At 47.9% G+C, this 25872-nt stretch overlaps 1 protein-coding gene across 8 annotated transcripts in view; it reads right to left on the bottom strand.

The window, feature by feature from the left end:
* Positions 1–8482, bottom strand: part of DENND10 (DENN domain containing 10) — a 33745-nt gene extending 25263 nt beyond the window's left edge. The window contains exons 1-4 of one of the 8 annotated variants that reach the window (XM_015148298.3): positions 8402–8482; positions 7639–7893; positions 3244–3460; positions 436–515 (exon numbers count right to left, since the gene is read on the bottom strand). Coding sequence is in view for 1 of the 8 variants with exons in the window: in XM_015148295.3 (XP_015003781.1) it covers positions 436–515; positions 3244–3440; positions 8402–8456 (332 nt within the window). In the remaining 7 variants the exon portion in view is untranslated. Of the gene's footprint in view, positions 1–435; positions 516–3243; positions 3461–4239; positions 4310–7638; positions 7894–8401 lie in introns of those variants that run through there. The other 7 variants (XM_015148299.3, XM_077947619.1, XM_015148295.3 and 4 more) reach the window with 7 other exon arrangements.
* Positions 8483–25872: the final 17390 nt, after the last annotated feature.

The raw sequence follows: 25872 nt of genomic DNA, 5'->3' as shown, positions 1-25872 counted from the left end.
ACATTCCAGCTAAGAAATGTGTTCTTGTGCTTCGGCATAATTCTTTCCCCAAAATGACTGCACACACAGACCTTGACACATACAAACCAGTTTACCGTGTCATAAGGCACTTAACTTATCCAACCTACTAAGGGAATTCTAGACTAGAAGTGAACAGAAGTAACAGACCAAAAGTAGGAAGTGACTCAGAACACCCAGGAGCTACAATAGCTACACAAACTGCTTCTTCTCTTCCCCTAGATCATTTACCCAAATAAGAGAAGTATCAACAAAGCAAAAGAGAAATGCCCTCTTTACAGTCTGTGAAGGGCTACTAAAGATTTTGTTGGGGAGACACAAGGCTGAACTTTGCTTTCTCAGTATAGAAATCTGCTATTTAACTATATTAAGGTCTTCATTTTATATATTAGCATTTAATACAATTTTTATACAGACCTACACAATATCCTAGTGAAGGCAGCATACTTCTCTGGGTTAAAATCTTTGGTGGTCAGAACAATAGAAAAATGAGTCACCTGTTCAAAAGAAACAAACAAAAAAACACACTTTTTAAAGATGCTTTAGCAGAATTTTTATTACCATATTCTAACAAACCTTTTAAGACATAACAGTATTAAAAGAAAAAGACCACCTGGGCGCAGTGGCTCACGCCTGTAATCCCAGCACTTTAGGAGGCCGAGGCGGGCGGACTACGAGGTCAGGAGATCGAGACCATCCTGGCTAACACAGTGAAACCCCGTCTCTACTAAGGAATACAAATAGCCGGGCGTAGTGGCGAGCGCCTGTAGTCTTAGCTACTTGGGAGGCTGAGGCAGGGAATTGCTTGAGCCCAGGAGGCAGAGGTTGCAGTGAGCCGAGATCGTGCCACTGCACTCCAGCCTGGGCAACAGAGTGAGACTTTGTCTCAAAAAAAGAAAAGAAGCTTCATTTACTTATATGCCTCTATTATTATAAATTTCTGATAATCATATACCTAATATTTCCACTAATGAGACAAAATTCAGAATTTTAGAAATACAAAACTTTGAAGAGATACATTTAAAATGAAGAGTAGGTAGTGACGCATGCCTGTAATCCCAGCTACTTGGGAGGCTGAGGCATGAGAATCGCTTGATCCTGGGAGGCAGAGGTTCCAGTGAGCCGAGATCATACCACTGCACTCCAACCTGGGTGACAGAGCAAGACTCCATCTCAAAAAAAGAAAAAAATAAATAAAAAGAACTTACTGAGCAATAAACCAAAGATTTCATTACATATTGAAACCTATCTTTTTGGCCAGGTGCAGTGGCTCACGCCTGTAATTCCAGAACTTTAGGAGAAAAGACAGGAGGAACACTTGAACCCAGGAGTTCAAGACCAGCCTGGGCAACAGAGTGAGACCTCATCTCTACAAAAAATTTTAACACTAGCAGGGCATGGTGGTGCACGCCTGTGCTCCCAGCTACTCAGGGAGCTGAGATGGGAGGGTCACTTGGGCCCAGGAGATTAAGGCTGCAGTGAGACATGATTGTACCACTGCACTCCAGCCTGGGTGACAAAATGAGACTCTGACTCAAAAAATAAAAATTAAAAATTGAAGTTAAAAGATAAAAAGAAAGAAAGAAAATTAGCTGGATGTGGTGGCACATGCCTGTAATCCCAGCTACTCAGGAGGCTCAGGCAGGAGAATGGCTTGAACCTGGGAGGCAGAGGTTGCCGTGAGCCGAGATCATGCCGCTGCACTCCAGCCTGGGCGACAAGAGCAAAACTCGCATCGAAAAAAAAAAAAAAAAAACACAACCTATCTTCTTGCAAATTTGTATTTTTTATATTTTGTAACTATGAATCTGCTTTGTCTTAAGCCTTCTACAGTTTCTAAATTGTTACCTTCCTGCTATTTTAAATGTAATTTCTTAAATTTAAGCTGGTATTCTAGTCACATTTCAGAGTCCCACTATTGGCTATACATTAGCCCTAAAACAGGAAAAAATGTCTGTCTGGGTACATGCCAGAGGCTCAGCCACTTTGTTCCAATATTCTAATTCTTTGAAAAAACCTGCTGGTTGCTTGGGATTAGGAAAGTCCACGATTACCACATCCTAGTCTTCCACGTCACACTGATACTGTTCATACCAAACAACACACCAAGAAAAGTCTACTTCATACTTGAGCTGCCTTAAACATCCTTTCTAAAATTTTTTTTTTTTTTTTTTTTTTTGAGACAGAGTTTCACTCTTGTTGCCTAGGCTAAAGTACAATGGCGCAATCTCGGCTCACCACAACCTCTGCCTCGCAGGTTCAAGAGATTCTCCTGCCGCAGGCCTCCCGAGTAGCTAGGATTACAGGCATGCGCCACCACGCCTGGTTAATTTTTTGTATTTTCAGTAGAGATGGGGTTTCTCCATGTTGGTCAGATTGGTCTTGAACTCACAACCTCAGGTGATCCACCCGCCTCAGCCTCCCAAAATGCTGGGATTACTGGCGTGAGCTAACGCACTCAGCTTGCCTTTCTAAATTCTGAATTTATCCTGGCCGGGTACATCATCTGAGGTCAACAGTTCAAGACCAGCCTGACAAACATGGTAAAACCTGTCTCTACTAAAAATACAAAAAATTAGCCAGGCGTGATGGTGGGTGCCTGTAATCCCAGCTACTCGGGAGGCTGAAGCAGGAGAATCGCTTGAACCTGGGAGGCAGAGGTTGCAGTGAGCCGAGATTGTGCCATTGTACTCCAGACCGACCAACAGAGAACAACTCCATCTCAAAAAAACAAAAACAAAAAAAAAGGGGAAAAGACCACATATTGCTGTACTGCTCACCACTATATCAACTACAGGGTCTGTCATATAATAGACAATAATAAATATTTACAGAATGAATGAGAGTGAAGTGTGAAAGAGAATATTCCCAATGAAAATAATATTTAATATTTTCTTTCTTTTTTTTTTGAGACGGAGTCTCACTCGGTCACCAGGCTGGAGTGCAGTGGCGTGATCTCAGCTTACTACAACCTCCGCCTCCTGGGTTCAAGCGATTCTCCTGCCTAAGTCTCCTGAGTAGCTGGGACTACAGGCGTGTACCACAACGCCCAGCTAATTTTTGTATTTTTAGTAGAGACGGGGTTTCACCATGTTGGCCAGGATGGTCTCGATCTGTTGACCTCATGATCCACTCACCTCGGCCTCCCAAAGTGCTGGAATTACAGGGGTGAGCCACTGTGCCCAGCCTATTTTGGGTTTTTTTTTTACCTTCATGCAATCATACCTTTTTCAAAATGGAAGACTCTGGAACTTCAATTGTTGTGATATAAAACCATGTTCTTCTGTACTGACCAAAGACAAAGGGATGGAGAAGTTTGTTTTCATCTGTAAGGCAGCATTTTCTCAGCAGCAGGTTCCTTAATGTGGCTGTCGTGGAAGGATAACACCACACCCACAGAACTTCTCCATTTGTGTCCTTTTCTACGGTGGAAAGATGGTCACTGTGAGAATGTCAAACAGCAGCAAGGAAGTGAATTGATTGGTTACTCAGAAACACTTAGTGGAATCAGTTTTAACACCCCATTTTACAAAGCAACTTAGAGTACTTGAGACCCCAAATTCCCACCTATCTCTACTGCTCAAATTATCTAGCTGTCATGATCCTGAATTACAGGCCACCTGAGTAAAAAGTTTTTATAACAAACCATGAATGAAAATTCAGCCTTAGAGGCCGGGCGCGGTGGCTCAAGCCTGTAATCCCAGCACTTTGGGAGGCTGAGACGGGCGGATCACGAGGTCAGGAGATCAAGACCATCCTGGCTAACACGGTGAAACCCCGTCTCTACTAAAAAAATACAAAAAACTAGCCGGGCGAGGTGGCAGGCGCCTGTAGTCCCAGCTATTCGGGAGGCTGAGGCAGGAGAATGGCGTAAACTTGGGCGGCGGAGCTTGCAGAGAGCTGAGATCCAGCCACTGCACTCCAGCTTGGGCGACAGAGCGAGACTCCGTCTCAAAAAAAAAAAAAAAAAAAAAAGAAAAAGAAAATTCAGCCTTAGAGATAAGGTAGAGTTTTGGCCGGGCACAGTGGCTCATGCCTGTAATCCCATCACTTTGGGAGGCCAAGGCGAGAGTGGATTACCTGAGGTCAGGACTTCGAGACCAGCCTGACCAATCTGGAAAAACCCCGTCTCTACTAATAATACAAAAATTAGCCAGGTGTGGTGGGGCATGCCTGTAATCCCAGCTACTCGGGAGGCTAAGGCACAAGAATTGCTTGAACCTGGGAGGCAGAGGTTGCAGTCAGCCAAGATCGCGCCACTGTACTCTAGCCTGGGCAACAGAGCGAAACTCGGTCTCAAAAAAAAAAGAGAGATTGTTAGAGTTTCTCCCCATCTCCTCCCACACAAATGCTTATAAACTAAAATTATATTAAGTTTTTATCTAGTTGGAATAATTCTTCTTTTTTTTTTTTTGAGGCGGAGTCTCACTCTGTCACCCAGGCTGGAGTGTACTGGTGCTATCTTGGCTCCCAGGTTCAAGCGATTCTCCTGCCTCAGTCTCCGGAGTAGCTGGGATTACAGGTGCCCACCACCATGCCCGGCTAATTTTTGTATTTTTAGTAGAGACAGGGTTTCGCCATGTTAGCCAGGCTGGTCTTGAACTCCTGACCTCAGGTGATCTGCCCACCTCGGCCTCCCAAAGTGCTGGGTGGAATAATTTTTTTTTTTTTCTTTTTAGATGCAGTTTTGCTCTTATTGCCCAGGCTGGAGTACAATGCAGTAATCTCAGCTCACCGCAACCTCCATCTCCCAGGTTCAAGTGATTCTCCTGCCTCAGCCTCCCGAGTGGCTGGAATTACAGGCATGCACCACCACGTCTGACTAATTTTGTATTTTTAGTAGAGAGGGGGTTTCGTTTTCTCCATGTTGGTCAGGCTGGTCTCGAACTCCCGACCTCAGATGATCCGCCCACCTCGGCCCCTCAAAGTGCTGGGATTACAGGCGTGAGCCACTGTGCCAAGCTGAATAATTCTTAATAAATACATAGAAAAGGTCTGTCGAAAACAAAACTGGAGATGAACAGTGAAATCTTTCAAACCATGTTGCATACCAACTGTATGAATTTTGTGTTTAAAATTGTTGGCCGGGCGCGGTGGCTCAAGCCTGTAATCCCAGCACTTTGGGAGGCCGAGACGGGCGGATCACGAGGTCAGGAGATCGAGACCATCCTGGCTAACACAATGAAACCCCGTCTCTACTAAAAAATAAAAAAAACTAGCCGGGCGCGGTGGCGGGCGCCTGTAGTCCCAGCTACTCGGGAGGCTGAGGCAGGAGAATGGCGTAAACCCGGGAGGCGGAGCTTGCAGTGAGCTGAGATCCGGCCACTGCACTCCAGCCTGGGCGACAGAGCGAGACTCCGTCTCAAAATAAAATAAAATAAAATAAAATAAAATAAAATTGTTTAGGCCAATCACAATGGCTCATGCCTATAATTCTAACACTTTGGGAAGCCAGGAGGATCGCCTGAGACCAGAAGTTCCAGACCAACCTGGGTAACATAGTGAGACTGCATCTCTACAAAAAAAATTTTTAATTAGCTGGGCATGGTGGTGCACACCTATGGTCCCAGCTACTCAGGAAGCTAAGGTGGGAGGATCACTTTAGCCCAGGATTCAGAGGTTGTCATGAGCTATGCACCACTGCATTCCAGCCTAGTCAACAGAGAGAGACCCTGTCTCTCAAAACTACAAATAAAAAATTGTTATTGAAACAGAACTACCATTCCACCCAGTAATTCCACTACTGGGTATCTGCCGAAAGGAAAAGAAATCATTATATTAAAAAAGACACCCACACTCTTTTTTTTTTTTTTTTTTTTCTCTGTAGAGACAGGGTCTCACTCCGTCACTCAGGCTGCAGTGCAGTGACACGATCTCAGCTCACTGCAACCTCCACCTCCCAGATTCAAGTGATTCTCCTGCCTCAGCCTCCCAAGTGTCTGAGATTACAGGCGTGCACCACCACACCCAGCTCACTTTTTGCCTTTTTAGTGGAGACAGGGTTTCACTATATTGGCCAGGCTGATCAACTTCCAGCCTCAATTGATCCACCTGCCTCAGCCTCCCAAAGTGCTGGGATTACAGGCATGAGCCAGCACACCTGGCCTCTTTTTTTTTTTTATTTCTTTTTTTGAGACGGGGTGGGGGATCTCACTCTGTCATCCATGCTGGAGTACAGTGGCATGATCTCAGTTCGCTGCAACCTCTGCCTCCTGGGATCAAGCAATCCTCCCACCTACAGGCACACCACACCTGGCTAATTTTTGTATTTTTTGTAGAGACAGGGTTTTACCACGTTGCCCAGGCTGGCTGCAAACCCCTTTTAAATTCATATATTTTTTTTTTTTTTGAGACAGAGTCTTGCTCTGTCGCCCAGGCTGGAGTGCAGTGGCCGGATCTCGGCTCACTGCAAGCTCCGCCTCCCGGGTTTACGCCATTCTCCTGCCTCAGCCTCCCGAGTAGCTGGGACTACAGGCGCCCGTCACCTCGCCCGGCTAGTTTTTTTTTTGTATTTTTTTTTAGTAGAGACGGGGTTTCACCGTGTTAGCCAGGATGGTCTCGATCTCCTGACCTCGTGATCCGCCCGTCTCGGCCTCCCAAAGTGCTGAGATTACAGGCTTGAGCCACCGCGCCCGGCCTAAATTCACATTAATGTGAATAATAAAAAAACTGCTGAGTTCAAAACATGATTGTATGTCATTTTTTTATTTGCTATTAGTAAAGACAGTTTAACTTAGCCTTAGTTCAAAAGTACCTTCTGGAGAAACTAAGTTACTTAGATTTTGTTTTGAAGCAGTTTGAAAATCACATTAGAAATAAATACAGTAATCCGCCTGGATAACATGTCGGTATCCCATCTCCACAAAAAATACAAAAATTAATCGGGTGGCCGGGCGCGGTGGCTCAAGCCTGTAATCCCAGCACTTTGGGAGGCCGAGACGGGCGGATCACGAGGTCAGGAGATCGAGACCATCCTGGCTAACACGGTGAAACCCCGTCTCTACTAAAAAAATAGAAAAAACTAGCCGGGCGAGGTGGCGGGTGCCTGTAGTCCCAGCTACTCGGGAGGCTGAGGCAGGAGAATGGCGTGAACCCGGGAGGCGGAGCTTGCAGTGAGCTGAGATCCGGCCACTGCACTCCAGCCTGGGTGACAGAGCGAGACTCCGTCTCAAAAAAAAAAAAAAAAAAATTAATCGGGTGGTGGTGCACGCCTGAGGTCCCAGCTACTCAGAGGCCGAGGCGGGAGGATAGTTTGGGCCTGGGAGGTGGAGGCTGCAGACAGCGGTGATTGCGCTACTGCACTCCAGTCTGGATAAGAGGGAGACCCTGCCTAAAACAAACAAAAAAAAAAAGATGAAAGAAAAAGAAATACAGTAAGCGATTCCCACATAAACGCACTGCTTCGAGGCAGTGAAAAATAATCAGCATATTTCTTCAGTTTTGCTAAAGCCTAAGCAATGTTATTGTGCACTTGGGGAATAGAAAGAGTTTAGGGGTGTGCAAAAATCTCGGGAAAATAAAACTTTTTCGAAGGGAACCAAGGGGTTCCACCCCCTAAACACTGCACGAGGCTGCCCAAAGATCCCAATGTGATATTTTTTAATTATGGAAGATAATTACATTCCTCAGAGCTAACCGAGATTCCACCTCACACGATTGTGTAGAAACTCCTGCTTTATGCACAAGCTCGATCACATGATGCAGGAGCTCTCCACTGGTGGGGGTTGGGGGCTCTGGGCTACACTGCGAGGGTCCCACGCCCGGCTCTGTACTGCCTATAGTGTGTCGGTGCACAATGACGGCCTGGGCCTCCATTTGCTCCTCCGTGAAGTGCGCGTCAGACGTTTCCCACGGCCCCTGGGTCCTTGGTGAGAGCTAAAAGGAGACAACGTGTGTACTACGCGCAGCACCCGGCCCAGAAGTCTCCAGCTGCCCGGTCCCACAGTCACCCGTGGCTCCGAGGCAGCCGCCCGCGCGCGGCTCGGGAGAACCGGGCCCTACCTCCTCCCTGCCGCGCCGCGCCGCGCCGCCAGCCGGCCGCTCCCGCCCGGCCCGGCCCTGCCCGCGCAGCGCCCCTCGCAGCCGCCCAGCCTGGGCGCGCAGGGGGAGCTCCACCCTGGGATCTTGGAGATCCCCGGGTTCCCTCAGGCCGGAAGGGCCCCAGAGGCGGCCGCGGGCGGGCGGGCGACGGCGGCGGGCCGGGTCCCCTGTTCCAAGGAGGCCGGGCTCCGCAGCCCCCAGTCCAGGCCCAACAAGGAGGGGGCCGCGCCCTCCTCATGCGGGCGGCGCCAGGGGCCGCGGGAGCCAGGGCTGCCCCGGGCCGAGGTGGAGCAGAGGCAGAACCAGGGTGCGGGCTTGCCAAGCAGGGCGCCTACGTCCTCACCGATCAGCCCGACTCCAAGCATCAGCTGAGTGTCCACCACCTCGGCCGCAGCCATCTTCCGCCGCAGCGGCGCGCAGCTCTGGCTGCCGCCTGCAGGACCCGCCTCTCACCCGAGCCCCGCCCCGCCCGCCCGCCGTAGGGCCCGCCCGCCGTAGGGCCCGCCCGCCGTAGGGCCCGCCCGCCGTAGGGCCCGCCCGCCGTAGGGCCCGCCCGCCGTAGGGCCCGCCCGCCGTAGGGCCCGCCCGCCGTAGGGCCCGCCCGCCGTAGGGCCCGCCCCATAACAGGCCCCGCCTCCCTCCCCGGCCCAACACAGGCCCCGCCTCCCGCCGTAGGACCCGCCTCCCTCCCGCCCCGCCCAATCACAGGACCATCAACCTCCACGTCGGCCCCACCCCACGCGCAGGCCCACCTATTCCAGCCCCAGTCCTACCTGTCAGGACGTGCTGGATGCAGCTCCCCTCCTCTTCTGCCCTTGGCCCTTCGCCCTTGGAAACCTCCTTGAGTCTCCGCAGCCTCCCTCAATTTCTCTAATCCAGCTCTTCATCCTTCTTCTCAATCCACTCCAATCTTTCTTCCCGTTTTAGGCTTTCCTTGTTCTACCTCTGCCCTCTAGTCAAGCTCAAAAGAACAGGTCACCTTGTTCCTGAAAAGGGGCGTCCTGAGGATGGAGGAAGGGTCTCCATTCATTCCTTCATCCAGCCATCCCCAAAACAAAAATAAAATTGAGGGCCTAATAAGGCATTAGGGATACCTTATAGGGCTGAACAAGACAGAGCAGTCCACTGGGGAAGACAGACAATTGGTGAGTAGAATAAATAAATAAATAAATAAAATAAAACAATTAGCTGGGCGTGGTGATGTGTGCCTGTGGTCCCAGATCCTTGGGAGGCTGAGGTGGGAGGATCGCTTGAGTCTGGGAGGCTGAGGCCACAACGAGCCGTGTCTGTACCACTGCACTCCAACCTGGGTGAGAGAGTGAGACCCAGTCTCAAAAAAAAAAAAAAAAAAAAAAGGCCGGGCGCGGTGGCTCAAGCCTGTAATCCCAGCACTTTGGGAGGCCGAGACGGGCGGATCACGAGGTCAGGAGATCCAGACCATCCTGGTTAACACGGTGAAACCCCGTCTCTACTAAAAAATACAAAAAACTAGCCGGGCGAGGTGGCGGGCGCCTGTAGTCCCAGCTACTCGGGAGGCTGAGGCAGGAGAATGGCGTGAACCCGGGAGGTGGAGCTTGCAGTGAGCTGAGATCCGGCCACCGCACTCCAGCCTGGGTGACAGAGTGAGACTCCGTCTCAAAAAAAAAAAAAAAAAAAAAAAAAGGTACATCTTTGTCCCAGTTTGCTGGATGGCAGTGCCCTGCATCCAAAGCAGATATTTGAGGTGCAGATTGATACGAGTTGGTGTTGTATTGTCAAGGTTTTTTTTTTTTTTTTGAGACAGAGTCTCGCCTTGTTGCCCAGGATGGAGTGAAGTGGCACAAACTTGGCTCACCGCAACCTCTGCCTCCCGGGTTGAAGCCATTCTCCTGCCTCAGCCTCCTGAGTAGCTGGGATTACAGGCGCCCACCATCACGCCCAGGTAATTAAAAAATTTTTTTTGTAGAGATGGGTCTCACTATGTTGCCTAGTCTGATCTCGAACTCCTGACCTCAAGTGATGCTCCTGCCTTGGCCTCTTATTGTACTGGGATCAGAGGCGTGAGCCACCGCACCTGGCTAATTTTTTTTTTTAGTAGAGACGGGGGTTTCACCATGTTGGCCAGGCTGGTCTCGAACTCCTGACCTCAGGTGATCCACCTGCCTCAGCCTCCCAAAGTGCTGGGATTATAGGCATGAGCCACCGCTCTCTGCCTGTTTTATTTTTTGTAGAGATAGGGTCTCGCCATATTGCCCCAGCTGGTCTTGAAATCCTAGGCTCAAGCAATCCTGCCTTAACCTTCCAGAGTATTATATAAAACTTAACATATTTCGGCTGGGCGCAGTGACTCACACCTGTAATCCCAGCACTTTGGGAGGCCGAGGCGGGCAGATCACAAGGTCAGGAGATCGAGACCATCCTGGCTAACACGGTGAAACCCTGTCTCTAATAAAAATACAAAAAATTAGCCAGGCATGGTGGTGGGTGCCCATAGTCTGAGCTACTCGGGAGGCTGAAGCAGGAGAATGGCGTGAACCCGGGAGGCGGAGCTTGCAGTGAACTGAGATCATGCCACTGCACTCCAGCCTGGGCGACAGAGCGAGACTCCGTCTCAAAAAAAAAAAACTTAACATGTTTCAGCTATTATTCTGGGTTGAATTGTGTCCCCTCAAAATTCATATGTTGAAGCCCTAACCCTGAGTACCTCAGAAAGTGACTGTATTGGAGGCCTTTAAAGAGGTGCTTAGGTTAAAATGAGGCCATTCATGGTGGGCCCTAATCAATCTAATGGATGTCCTTATTAAAAGAAGAAATGTGGGCCGTGTGCAATGGCTCAAGCCTGTAATCTCAGCGCTTTGGGAGGCTGAAGCAGGTGGATCACTTGAGGTCAAGAGCTTGAGACCAGCCTGGCCAACATGGTGAAACCCTGTCTCTGCTAAAAATACAAAAATAATTAGCCAGGCATATTGGCAGGTGCCTGTAATCCCAGCTACTCAGGAGGCCGAGGCAGGAGAATCACTTGAACTCGGGAGGCAGAGGTTGCAGTGAGCCAAGATCGCGCCACTGCACTCCAGTTGGGCAACAGAGCGAGACACTGTCAAAAAAAAAAAAAAAAAAGAAGAAGAAATGTGGACACAGAGAGACACCAGAGGCCTGCGTGGACATAGGAAAGAGCGTATGTGAAGAGGTAGCCAGAAGGCAGCCATCTGCAAGCCAAATAGAGAGGCAGCAGAGGAACTAACCTGCCCACATGCCTTGATTTTGGATTTCTAGCCTCCAGAGATGTGAGAAAGTACATTTTTGTTGTTCAAGCCACTCACTCTGTGCTACTTCATTATGGCAGCCTGAGAAAACGAATGTAGCTACCCTTAGGTAATGTGGAGGGTTTGGGGGTCATTTGATTTTGTTTTCTTTTTGAGAAAGGATCTGACTCTGTTGCCCAGGCTGGAGGGCAGTGACATGATCTCTGCTCACTGCAACCTCTGCCTCCTGGGCTCAAGCGATCCTCCCACCTCAGCCTCCTGAGTAGCTGGGACTACAGGCACGCGCCACCACGCTCTGCTAATTTTTGTATTTTTTGTAGAGATGGGGTTTCACTGTGTTGCCCAAGCTGGTCTCAAACTCCTGAGCTCATTTATTTATGTCTTCTTTATTTATTTGTTTATTTATTTACTTATTTTTGAGACAGGGTCTGGCTCTTTCACCCAGACTGGAGTGCAGTGGTGCAATCTCAGCTCACTGCAACCTTCGCCCTCTGGGCTCAAGCCATCCTCCCACCTCAGCCTCTGGAGTAGCTTGGACCACAGGTGTGCAAAATAGCCTGGCTATTGTTTTGTATTTTTAGCGGAGACAGGGTCTCACTAGATTGCCTAGGCGGGTCCCAAGCTCCTGAGCTCAAGCAATCCACTCACCTTGGCTTCCAAAGTGCTGGGACTACAAGTTAGAGCCACTGTGCCTGGCTGGTAATTTGTATTCCATGTATATGGATTGCCTTGCCAGAGATTGTATTTCTGTGGGGGTTTCCTCCTTTTCTCTTGCAAAAGAGGAGCCGGCAAAACTTTGAATTACTGAAGGTAACCCCTCTCTTCTCTCTGCAGTCAAGGTGTGGGCCCCTTGAGTTTGCTTAGTCTTCCTTGGCCAGCCACTCAGTCCCTTGTCTGGAATTAAAACATACAATTACGTCCCTTTGTGAGAAGGGTTTAAGAGGAAATGTGCCAGATACCCACAGGAATACCAATACCACAGAGAGAAGGCAACAAGGGGTGTGTGTGTGTGTGGAGTCATGGACCTCAGGACCAGCCCTAACTTGTTGCTCCTGGGGCAGCTTGTTCCCCTGAATGATCTGGGAGTTGGCAAAATCTCTGTTCACTGCAACTTCAGCCTCTCCAACTTTTTTTTTTTTTTTTTTGAGACAGAGTCTTGCTCTGTCACCCAGGCTGGAGTGCAGTGGCCAGATCTCGGCTCACTGCAAGCTCCGCCTCCCGGGTTCACGCCATTCTCCTGCCTCAGCCTCCCGAGTAGCTGGGACTACAGGCACCCGCCACCTCACCCGGCTAGTTTTTTTTGTAATTTTTAGTAGAGACGGGGTTTCACCGTGTTAGCCAGGATGGTCTCGATCTCCTGACCTCGTGATCCGCCCGTCTCAGCCTCCCAAAGTGCTGGGATTACAGGCTTGAGCCACCGCGCCCGGCCAGCCTCTCCAACTTAAGCCATCTTCCCACCTCAGCCTTCCAAGCAGCTGGGACTACAGGTGTGCGCCACCACTCCTGGCTAATACATTTTTTCTTTTTCTTTTTGAATTTTTAGTAGAGATGGGGTTTCACTATGTTGCCCAGGCTGGTCTTGAACTTGTGAGCTCCAGCTATCCACCCACCCCACGCTCCCAAAGTGCTGGGATTACAGGTGTGAACCACCATGCTGGCTGCTTCCAGTTGTTTAAATAAAAAGTCTCTGAAATTGGGATGCATTTTACAATTATAATTCATAGTGTTTTCTTTTCCCAAGGGGTGTATAAAATAATGATACATCATCGTTGATAGCATTTCTAGATTTGATGAAACATGATAAACAGAAATGATGAGAAAATATGTTAAAACCATATGCCCAGCTGGGCGCGGTGGCTCACGCCTGTAATCCCAGCACCCTGGGAGGCCGAGGCGGGCAGATCATGAGATCAGGAGATTGAGACCATCCTGGCTAACACGGTGAAACCCCGTCTCTACTAAAAATAAAAAAAATTAGCCGGGCGTGGTGGCGTGCGCCTGTAGTCCCAGCTACTTGGGAGGCTGAGGCAGGAGAATGGCGTGAACCCAGGAGGCGGAGCTTGCAGTGAACCCAGATCGCGCCACTGCACTCCAGCCTGGGTGACAGAGCGAGACTCCATCTCAAAAAAAAAAAAAAAAAAAAAAAATGCCCTAGATCTCCTATCCTTTTTGCTTCACCAAGGTCATTTGTTGAGTCTCACAGAGACACATTTACCCCACAATACATGATATAATTATGTGTGGCATTTGGGCTTGGAGAGTCATTTTCCATTAAATTAGCAAGAACACAAGATCAGTAAAACTTGATTTCCTTTGCACATTGTGCAAATATTTGTAACAGGAAGCATTTAGAAAATAAATGAGGACTGGCCGGACGTGGTGGCTCATGCCTGTAATAACACCACTTTGGAGGCCGAGGTGGGTGGGTCACTTGAGGTCATAAGTTCAAGACTAGCCTGGCCAACATGGTGAAACCCCATCTCTACTATAAATACAAAAATTAGCTAGGCTTGGTGGTGGGCGCCTATAATCCCAGCTACTCAGGAAGCTGAGGCAGAGTGACTTGAACCCAAGAGGCGACGGTTGCAGTGAGCCAAGATCGCACCACTGCATTCCAGCCTGGGTGACAGAGACTCCATCTCAGAAAAAAAAAAAAAGAAAAAGAAAAGAAATGAGGATGAAGATGATGATGAACAGATAATAAAACAAAGGAGAGGGAGGTGACAGTGGGTGCAGGGAGGGGAAAGATAATGAGGGGTGTGTCCAGGCTCCAGTGAGTGGGATGATACCTGGAATTGACACCTCCTTCCCTCCTATTTCTCCACATGTGCTGTCTCACCTGCCAGACAGGTATACCAGAGTGAAGGGAAAAGGTGGAGAGAATAGAAGGTGGAGAGAGTAGAGGCGACGCATCCCCAACCTTTAGAAGTAAGAATGACCTCTGCGCTGTCACAGACAGATGGAGCTGGGGTGTGGAAACAGACAACTTGAGTTCCAACCCCCCTTGCCCATCTTAGCTGCAAAACCTCACACATGTTGCCTATCTTTTCTGTGCATGTTTTCTCAGTGATCAAATGGAGCTAACCATACTTTCCTCTGTGACTCTCCCAATAAAGATTTGAATCAGGGAAAATCTTTATGCTAGTTTTATAGATAAGAATAGTCTAATTTTATAGATAAGAATACAAAGGGTCCCCAAGACCACCCCCCAAACTCAATGATTCGTTGGAAGGATTCTCAGGATTCAGCATATAGCTATACTCATGGCTATAATATACATTTTTATTTTTGTGAAACAGGGTCTCTCTCTGTCACCCAGGCTGGAGTGCAGTGACGCGATCACGACTCACTGCAGCTTTGATCCAGGCTCAAGTGATCCTCCCACCTCATCCTCCTGAGTAGCTGGGACTACAGGCAGGCACCACCATGCCTAGCTCTTTTTTTTTTTTTTTTTTTTTTTTTAAGATGTGATCTCACTTTATTGTGCAGGCTGATCTCAAACTTCTGGCCTCAAGTGATCCACTCACCTTAGCCTCCAAAGTGCTAGTGTTACACATGTGAGCCACCATCCCCAGCTCAGGGCTATGATTTATTACAGCCAGAGGATAGAAAGCAAAATCAGCAAAGGGAAAAAACACATGGGGTGATGTCTGGAAGAAACCAGGGCCAAGTTCCCAGGAGTTATTTCCTGGTGGAATCATATAGGACACACCTAATTCCTCCAGCAACGAGTTGTGGCAATACTTGTGATATTTATCAACCAGGGAAGTTTGTTAGAACTCAGTCACCAAGTAACTCAGTTTTTACTGGGAGCCAGTCACATAAGTACCCTCTGCCTAGCTCATACCAAATTTCCAGACTCTCATGAACCACATTGTATGTACAAATAGTTCAGGCATAGTCCATCACTCTGATCAGTTCTATCAGTTCTGGAAATGCTGGGAACACTGCAGAAGTCCAAGTTTCCAGGCACAGCCATGGGCCAACCTGGCCAGTAGACTTTCTATGGATATCACCCTCAGGCCTGTCGTGTGAATTCTTTTTTGCACAGACTGCTCACTCCTTGCTCTGCAGAAAAAGAGTAAGTTACTGGCACTGAAGCAGATTTGGAAAGTACCTAAACTGGCCACGTGGACAAGTGCACTTCAGACCCCACAAAGTCCAATCCCAGGTTCCTGTGAGTCAAATGTGGTTATTTTTCATCTTTGTTTCTGTAATTGGATTCCATCATAGATTGGTTATGTGTCAGCCAAGGGAGCCATTAGAGTGGAAGTTTTGTTATGTTTTTTTTTTTTTTTTTTTGATGGAGTCTTGCTCTGTCACCCAGGCTGGAACGCAGTGATGCAATCTCGGTTCACTGCAACCTCCACCTCCTGGATTCAAGCAATTCTCCTGTCTCAGCCTCCCAAGTAGCTGGAACTACAGGTGCAGGCCACCACGCCCAGCTAATTTTGTATTTTTAGTAGAGACAGGGTTTCACCACATTGGTTAGGCTGGTCTCGAACTCCTGACCTCAGGTGATCCACCCACCTTGGCCTCCCAAAGTGTTGGGATCACAGGCACAGGTGTGAGCCACTGCACCCAGCCTTTTTTTTTTTTTTTTTTTTTTTTTGAGACGGAATCTTTCTCTGTCACCCAGGCTGGAGTGCAGTGGTGTGATCTCCACTAACTACAATCTCCACCTCCCAGGCTCAAGCAATTCTTCTGCCTCAGCTTCCTGAATAGCTGGGATTACAGGTGTGTACCACTACATCCTGCTAATTGTATTGTTAGTGGAGATGGGGTTTCACCATGTTGGCCAGGCTAGTCTCAAACTCTTGGCCTCAGTGATCCACCCGCCTTGGCATTCCAAAGTGCCAGGATTACAGGCGTGAGACACCACGCCTGGCCAAGCTCTTTTAATTTAAGGGATTCAGTCTCACTTGGGAACCGGAAGGGGATTCAGTCAACTGCTCTGACATTCTGTCCTCACTTCTAGCATATGTGAGGCTTCCAGAACATTCCCAAGATGCAGTCATCCTTCTTGTGTTCTCCAGAGTTTCAGGATGCTGGGTAGATCTCCAGCCCCAAGAAGCCTAGGTTTCGAGCCATGTTGCATTTTTCTTTCTTTCTTTCCTTCCTTCCTTCCTTCCTTCCTTCCTTCCTTCCTTCCTTCCTTCCTTCCTTCCTTCCTTCCTTCTTCCTTCCTTCCTTCCTTCCTTCCCTCCCTCCTTCTCTCTCTCTTTCTCTCTCTCTCTTTCTCTCTTTCTTTCTTTCTTTCTTTCTTTCTTTCTTTCTTTCTTTCTTTCTTTCTTTCTTTCTTTCTTTCTTATTTATTCATTTATTTATGTGACAGGGTCTTGTTCTGTCACCCAGGCTGGGGTGCAGCGGTTCAATCACAGCTTGCTGCATCCTCGACCTTCCAGGCGCAAGCAGTTCTCCCACCTCAGCTTCCCAAGTAGCTGGGACCACAGGTTTGTGCCACCATGCCCGGCAATTTTTTAAAACTTTTTGTGGAGATGGGATTTCCTTATGTTACCCAGTATGGCCTTGAACTCCTAGGCTCAAGCAATCCTCATGCGTCAGCCTCCAGAGTAGCTGGGACTACAGGCATGAGGCACAATGCCCAGTTAATTTTAATTTTATTTTTGTAGAGATGGGAGTCTCACTATGTTGCCCAGGCTGGTTTTGAACTCCTGGCCTTAAGAGATCCTCCCACCTCAGCCTCCCAAAGTGCTGGGATTACAGGTGTGAGCCATCACACCTGGCTACTATGTTGCATTAAAAGAAATAGTTCATGGACTGGACACCATGGCTCATGCCTGTAGTCCCAGCATTTTGGGAAGCTGAGGCAAAAGGATTGAGCCCAGGAGTTCGAGAGCAGCCTGGGCAACATAGCAAGACCCTGTCTCTACAAAAATAATTTAAAAATTAGGTAGGCTTGGAGGTATGCACCTGAACCTATCTACGCAGGAGGCTGAGATGGGAGGATCACTTGAGCCCAGGAGTCACTGGTTGTCATGAGCTATGATTGAGCCACTGCACTCCAGCCTGTGTGACAAAGCAAAATTCAGCCTCTAAAAAAAAGCAGTCTCTAAAAAAAAGAATACGACATAGTTCAGCAAGGAAAATGTAATTAAAATAATTCTGATCCTTATTTCCGTTTCCCAAAAAACATTAAAGAGGACAGAATTTATTACCTACAGTGAAATGTCTTAAAATTCCTTTCCTCTCAGATTTTTAAAAATAAACCTTTTAGGTCGGGGGCGGTGGCTCATGCCTGTAATTCCAGCACTTTGGGAGGCCAAGGCAGACAGGTCACCTGAGGTCAGGAGTTTGAGACTGGTCTGGCCAACGTGGTAAAACCCCGTTTCTACTAAAAATACAAAAATTAGCTAGGCGTGGTGGTGGGCGCCTGTAATCCCAGTGACTTGGGAAGCTGAGGTGGGAGAATTCCTTGAACCCAGGAGGCAGAAGTTGCAATGAGCTGAGATCACACCATTGCACTCTAGCCCGGGCAACAAGAGCGAAACTCTGTCTCAAAATAATAATAATAATAGGCCTAGGCCCAGCATGGTGGCTCTTTATTTATTTATTTTGAGATGGAGTCTCTCTCTGTCACCCAGGCTTAAGAGCAGTAGCTGAATCTCAGCTCACTGCAACCTCCGCCTCCTGGGTTCCAGCGATTCTCCTGTCTCAGCCTCCCAACTAGCTGGGATTACAGGCATGCGCCACCATGCCTGGCTAATTTTTGTATTTTAGTAGAGACAGGGTTTCACCATGTTGGCCAGGGTGGTCTCGAACTCCTGACCTCAAGTGATCCACCCACCTTGGCCTCCCAAAGTGCTGGGATTACAGGCATGAGCCACCAAGCTCGGCCTGACTTTGGCAGTTTTGAGGATTGGTCAGGTATTTTGTAGTCTATGCTTCCATAAGGACTTGTCTGATGTTTCTCTCATGATTGGACTGAATGAAACATTTTTTGTAAGGGAGATCACAGAGGTAAAGTGCCATTCTCATTAAGTCATATGAAGGGTTCATCAAGGTGTTGACCTTGATCACCTGCCTGAGGTTATGTTTGCCAGATTTCTCTGCTGTAAAGTTACTCTTTTTCTTTTTTCTTTCTATTTTCTTTCTTTCTTTTCTTTCTTTTTTTAAGACAGGGTCTGGCTCTGTCACCCAGGCTGGAGTGCCATGGTGCCATCTCAGCTCACTGCAACCTCTACCTCCTGGGCTCGAGCAATTCTCCTGCCTCAGCCTCCTGAGTAGCTGGGACTACAGGTGTGCGCCACCATGCCTAGCTAATTTCTGTATTTTTAGTAGAGATGGAGTTTAGCCACGTTGCCCAGGCTGGTCTTGAACTCTTGAGCTAAAGTGATCTGCCTGCCTCAGCCTCCCAAAGTGCTAGGATTACAGGCACGAGCCACCACACCCAGCCAAAATATATCTCTTACCCCTCTTTCTCTCACCTTATCCATTGAATATCTACATCCACCCACCTTATCTACATGAATCTCTCACCCCACTTCTCCAGGGGTCCTCCCAATTGATTATCACATCTACCTGATAAAGTATAGGTTTTATAAAGGAAGAGGGGGCAATGCCCACCCACTAGTCAATATCAGAATACTTGCAGTTGAGGGGTAGAAAAAGGCTGTGTTTCATGTGTTGGTTGTTTTTTCCATCTTACATGCATATATGTGAAGATGATTTCTAAAAAGTAGTGCATCGGGGACTGTCCTAAGAGGACCTCACGCTTTCTATACACTTTGGGAGGCCAAGGTGGGTGGATTGCTTGAGCTTAGAAGTTCAAGACCTGCCTGGGAAACATGGAGAAACCCCCTCTCAACAAAAAAGTAACAAAATTAGCAAGGCATGGTGGTGCATTTCTGTGGTCCCGGCTACTCAGGAGGCTGAAGTGGGAGGATTGCTTGAGCCCAGGAAGTTGAGGAGGCTGCAGTGAGCCGAGATCATGCCACCGTACTCCAGCCTGGGTGACAAGAACCCTGTCTCGGGGGAAAAAAAAAAAAGAGGAAAGAAAAAAGTACTATATGTAGTATCTCATTTAAACCCTACCACACCTATATTGTGGCTGTTTTGCAGATGGGAAAACGGAGGCTTACAGAGAGATTACGTGCCCAATGTCACAAAGTAACAAATACTGCCAGGACATGTTTTTACTAAATAAACACTTAACTGAAGCTGCATTCCAATTTTCCTGCTTTGAATTTGCAGAACCCAAAAGGTCCAAATATGGCATGTTTATGGGATATGGTTTGTTATGGCAATAATAACAAGACTCCATCTCAAACAAACAAACAAACAAACAAAAACCCTTTCATTGGCTTACTGTTCTGTAGGTCAGTTGTCTAGGAAGAGTGTGACTGGATGACCTGCTTAGTGTCTTGCCAGGCTGTGGATCCAGGCGCTGATCAGACTGCAGTCCTCTCTGGAGGCTCTGGGGGTGCGTTTGCTTCCAGGCTTATTGAGATTGTTGACAGAATAATTTCGTTGCAGGGGTAGGACTGAGGCCCCTGTTCTCTGGCTGGGTGTTGGCTGGAGGGCTTACCTCAGCCCTTGGAAGTGCCTGCAGTTTCTTGCCTTGGGTTCCTTCTGTGTGCCTGCTCACGCTTGGAATCCCTTCCTTTGCTTCTGACCTCTCCACACGGATGGATGTAAAAGGCTTACCTGATTGAGTAAGCCCCACCCAAATACTCTCCCCCTCAATCTTTAAAAAACAAAAAACAAAAAAACACAGAACAGGCCGGGCGCGGTGGCTCAAGCCTGTAATCCCAGCACTTTGGGAGGCCGAGACGGGCGGATCACGAGGTCAGGAGATCGAGACCATCCTGGCTAACACCGTGAAACCCCGTCTCTACTAAAATACAAAAAAAAACTAGCCGGGCGAGGTGGCGGGCGCCTGTAGTCCCAGCTACTCAGGAGGCTGAGCCAGGAGAATGGCGTAAACCCGGGAGGCGGAGCTTGCAGTGAGCTGAGATCGGGCCACTGCACTCCAGCCTGGGCACAGAGCCAGACTCCGTCTCAAAAAAAAAAAAAAAAAAAAACAAAACACAGAACACTCATTGCATAGCTAATTGTTGAAATGCTTATTTTATTTTATTTTATTTTATTTTATTTTATTTTTGAGGACAGGGTTTCACTCTGTCACCCAGGCTAGAGTGCAGTAGCGCGTTCACGGCTTGCCTCACTGCAGCCTCAATCTCCCTGTTTCCGGTGATTCTCCCACCTCATCCTCCCAAGTAGCTGGGACTACACACACACACTACAACACCTGGCTAATTTTTTTGTATTTTTTATAGAGACGAAGTTTCATCAAGTTACCTAGGCTGATCTCAAAATCCTGAACTCAAGCAGTTTGCCCGCCTTGGCCTCCCAAAGTGCTGGGATTACAGGCATGAGCCACGGCGCCCAGCAACCTGTGTACAATTTTTAGGTGCATAATTGAACTGGTCCTAGTATTTTTCTTTTTCTTTTCTTTTTTTTTTTTTTTAATCCCTGGAGCTCCAATTATACTTTCTCTTGTGCTTGGCCGAGTTGCCACATTTGCCACAGGTCAACTTTTGAAGTAGTAGGCCTAGAGCCACAGCACAGGCTCAATGTGTGCATCTTATTGCGACGCTTTCCAAAGAATATCACTCCCTTCGTTATCTTCTGCTGCCAAGACCAAAGAACAACCTACCCTTTCTTCCTCTTTCTTTCTTTTTTTTTTTTTGAGACAGGGTCTTGCTCTGTTCCCAGAGCTGGAATGTAGTGGCAGGATCATAGGTCACTGCAGCCTTGAACTCCTGGGCTCAAACGATCCTCCTGCCTCTGCCTCCCAAAGTGCTGGGATTAGAGGCATGAGCCACCACACCCAGTTTCTCTCTATCTTTTTTTTCTTTTCTTTTCTTTTTTTGATTTTTTGAGACAGAGTCTCATTCTGTCACCTGGGCTGGAGTGCAGTGGCGTGATCTTGGCTCACTGCAACCTCTGCTTCCCAGGCTCAAGTGATTCTCCTGCCTCTGCAACCCACAGCCTCCCAAGTAGCTGCGATTACAGATGTGAGCCACCACACCTGGCTAATTTTTGTATTTTTGGTCAAGAAGGGCTTTTGTCATGTTGGCCAGGCTGGTCTCAAACTTCTGACCTCAAGTGATCCTCCCGCCTTGGCCTCCCAAAGTGCTGAGATTACAAGCCTGAGCTACTGCGCCCAGCCCAGCTTCTCCCTATCTTAAAATCAATTGTGACAGATAACATAGCCTAATCACAAGAGTGATATCCCTCACATTTACAGCCCCAGGGACAAGGCATGTATACCAGGGATAGGACTCCTGGAAACGTCTAAGAATTTTGCTTACCAAACTCTTCATTCCTTTATTTATTCACACATCACACATTTATGGAGTACTTACTTTGCACTGGGCATAGTTCCGGGAGCCGGAGATACAATGGTGAACAAGACACACTTGATTCCTTCAATCTTACCATCCAGTGTAGTGAGAGAGACAGCAACCAGACCTTGTCATCATGCAGTTAGAACCATCAAATATACTCTGAAATATACTGACAACCCCTCGGGAGATAATTAAAACAGGTAGTCTTGGCCGGGCGTGGTGGCTCATGCCTGTAATCCCAGCACTTTGGGAGGCCAAGGTGGGTGGATCCCGAGGTCAGGAGATCGAGATCATCCTGGCTAACGTGGTGAATCCCCATCTCTACTAAAAATACAAAAAATTAGCCGGGCGTGGTGGCACACGCTTGTAGTCCCATTTACTTGGGAGGTTGAGGCAGAATTGCTTGAACCCAGGAGGCAGAGGTTGCAGTGAGCCAAGATCACAGCACTGCACTCCAGCCTGGGTGACAGAGCAAGACTCAGTCTCAAACAAACAAACAAACAAACAAAAAACCCACAACAATTAGCTGGGCATGGTGGTGGGCACCTGTAATCCCAGCTACTCAGGAGACTGAGGCAGGAGAATCGCTTGAACCCGGGAGGCGGAGGTTGCAGTGAGCCAAGATGGTGCCAATGCACTCGAGACTGGGCAACAGAGCAAGACTCTATCTCAAAAAAAAAAAAAGTAGCCTTTATTTTTTATTTGTTTTGTTTTTTGGAGACAGGGTCTCATTCCATCACCCAGGCTGGAGTACAGTGGTGTGATCATGGCTCACTGCAGCCTCGACCTCCCAGGCTCAAGTGATCCTCCTACCTCAGTCTCCTGAGTAGCTAGGACCACAGGTGCACCACCACACCTAACTAATTTTTTATTTTTTGTAGAGAGAAGGTCTCCCTATGTTCCCCAGGCTGGTCTTGAGCTCTTAGGCTCAAGTGATCCTCCTGTCTCAGCCTCCCAAATTGTTGGGATTACAGGCTTATGACACTATGCTGGGCTAAAACAGACTTAGAGCAAATGACCATGAGAAGGCTCTTGAGGAGGTGCCATTTAAGCTGCGCCATGAGTAGCTAATACAATGAATAGGTCCATGTGAAGATTATCTAATACACACACCCCCAACATAAAAGTCCACACCCTGTGGTTTTAGGTTTCCTTTTAATCGTATTTAACATATTTAACAGAGATGCTTGTTTTCTAACCACACCCAAAACCACTATGCACAGTGTATTACTCACTCTGCTTTGTTGGCCCTGACTGGTCTGTGTGGTTTTGGGCATAACCTCCTAAATCCCCAAGGAAGAGCTGCACTTCACAGCATGTGGATAATGGCATGTGTGAGTATATGCACTGATCCCACAAACATGCTCGCTCCTTCCCCTCAGCCTTCTCCTGGAGTCTGGCAGAAACTTAAAGGCTGAAGACAGTCAAGTGTAAGATGCATTTCTCCCAGGAGGTAACAAATACTGCCAGGACATGTTTTTACTAAATATACACTTAACTGAAGCTGCATTCCAATTTACCTGCTTTGAATTTGCAGAACCCAAAAGGTCCAATGAGAACCGTCTGGCTGAGGTACAGTGCACCTCACATCTGCACTTCATGGACCACTGTTGAAAATTTCCAACCTCGGTTGGACACTTTCATGATTAAGAATGCAAGGCTGTAGGCCGGGCACGGTGGCTCACGCCTGTAATCCCAGCACTTTGGGAGGCCGAGGGCGGGGGGGTGGATCACCTGAGGTTGAGAGTTCAAGACCAGCCTGACCAACATGGAGAAACCCCCGTCTCTACTAAAAATACAAAAATTAGCCGGGGTGGTGGTGCATGCCTGTAATCCCAGCTATTCAGGAGGCTGAGGCAGGAGAATCACTTGAACCCGGGAGGCGGAGGTTGTGGTGAGCCGAGATCGCGCCATTGCATTCCAGCCTGGGCAAAAAGAGCGAAACTCCGTCTCAAAAAAAAATAGAATGCACAGCTATAAGGTTTCAGACCTTGTTATCACACCGTCGGAACCGTCAAGGTGCTCTGAAACATAAAATGAACAACCACTTTCTGGTATTGACTATGTGCCAGGCACGATCTACATGCAAAAATGAACTGTCCTGGTGACGACCTTCAAAGGACTCCCAGTGGCATACAGGAGACCAGCATGGAGATAGGCAATCATAATACAGGAAGCCTCCTTTAATCAGTTTATTTATTCAACAGAAATTTAGCGAGTGCTTACTATGTGCCAGGCACTGTTGTAGGTGCTAGACATACAGCAGTAAATGAAACAGACACAAAATCCTTGCCCTCATCAAGCTCATTGTATTCTAAAGGGGTGGATAATAAAGAAATAAATTCATAAAATATATGGGAATCAGATGGTGACAAACCTGATCAAGAAGAGAAGGAAAGGCTAGGAGCAGTGACTCACCTCGGTAATCCCAGCACTTTGGGAGGCAGAGGCGGGTGGATCACCTGAGGTCAGGAGTTCAAGACCAGCCTGGCCAACATGGTGAAACCCAAACTCTACTAAAAATACAAAAATTAGTCGGGTGTGTTGGTGGGCGCCTGTAATCCCAGCTACTTGGGAGGCTGAGGCAGGAGAATTGCTTGAACCCAGGAGGCAGAGATTGTAGTGCCATTGCACTCCAGCCTGGGCAACAGTGAGACTCTGTCCCAAAAAAACAAACAAAAAAAAAAAAAAAAGAAAAAAAAAAAAAGAGAGAGAGAAGGAAAATCAAGAAGAGAAGAAGAGAAGGTTGCTAGGAAGCATGGGTGGAAGGGATGTTATTATGACTTTAATGAGGTGAGGGAAGGTTATCATGGCTGAAAAGGTGACACTGGGAGTGGTGGATAACTGTGTAGGGCTTTGCAGGCTGTTGTAAGGATGTTAGCTTTCACTGAGTTGGTGAACCACAAGAGGGTCTTGATCAGGGGACTGACATAATCTCACTTTTGTTTTAAAAGGATTCCTTTGCTTGCTATTAGGAGAGTAAAGTGAAGGTTTCCAAAGGTAGAAACTCACAGACAAGTTAGCAGGTTATTCAATACCCTGGTTGAGAAATGGTGGTGACTGGCCGGGCGCGGTGGCTCAAGCCTGTAATCCCAGCACTTTGGGAGGCCGAGACGGGCGGATCACGAGGTCAGGAGATCGAGACCATCCTGGCCTACACGGTGAAACCCCGTCTCTACTAAAAAATACAAAAAACTAGCCGGGCGAGGAGGCGGGCGCCTGTAGTCCCAGCTACTCGGGAGGCTGAGGCAGGAGAATGGCGTCAACCCGGGAGGCGGAGCTTGCAGTGAGCTGAGATCCGGCCACTGCACTCCAGCCTGGGTGACAGAGCAAGACTCCGTCTCAAAAAAAAATAAAAATAAAAAAATAAAAAAATAAAAAAAGAGAAATGGTGGTGACTTGGACCAGGTGGTAGCCATTGGGGTAGTAGATATGGGATTCATTGATGGGTTGATTGAACATGGGGAGGTAACAAGAAAAGAAGATTCAAGGATGCTTCCAACATTTTTTGATCTGAGCAACTGGAAGAACCAGGTTGCCATTATTAACATGGGAAAGATGACAGAGGAGAAGATTGGAGGTAGAGGAGACAGGTGTTTGGCAGTTTGAATGTGTGTAGTACGTTGAACATTTAATAGATGTGGCAAACAGGCATCTGAATGTGAGAGATCTGGCTTTCAGGAGAGAGGTCTAGGGCTGGTGATACAATTTTGTAACTTATAAGCCTAGAGATAATTTCTTTTTTCTTTTCTTTTTTTTTTTTTTTTGAGACGGAGTCTCGCTCTGTCGCCCAGGCTGGAGTGCAGTGGCCGGATCTCAGCTCACTGCAAGCTCCGCCTCCTGGGTTTACGCCATTCTCCTGCCTCAGCCTCCCGAGTAGCTGGGACTACAGGCGCCCGCCACCTCGCCCGGCTAGTTTTTTGTATTTTTTAGTAGAGACGGAGTTTCACCGTGCTAGCCAGGATGGTCTTGATCTCCTGACCTCGTGATCCGCCCGTCTCGGCCTCCCAAAGTGCTGGGATTACAGGCTTGAGCCACCGCGCCCGGCCTCTTTTTTTTTTTTTTTTTTAGACGAAATCTTGCTCTGTTGCCCAGGCTGGAGTGCAGTGGCTTGATCTCGACTCACTGCAGCTTCTTCCTCCTGGGTTCAAGCGATTCTCCTGCCTCAGCCTCCTGAGTAGCTGGGATTACAGGTGCGC

This window comes from Macaca mulatta, chromosome 9 (genome assembly GCF_049350105.2).
Source record: "Macaca mulatta isolate MMU2019108-1 chromosome 9, T2T-MMU8v2.0, whole genome shotgun sequence".
NCBI classification, from domain to species: domain Eukaryota; kingdom Metazoa; phylum Chordata; class Mammalia; order Primates; family Cercopithecidae; genus Macaca; species Macaca mulatta.
The sequence above is the reverse complement of the archived record's forward strand: the minus strand, read 5'-3'. Positions and strand labels throughout refer to the sequence as shown.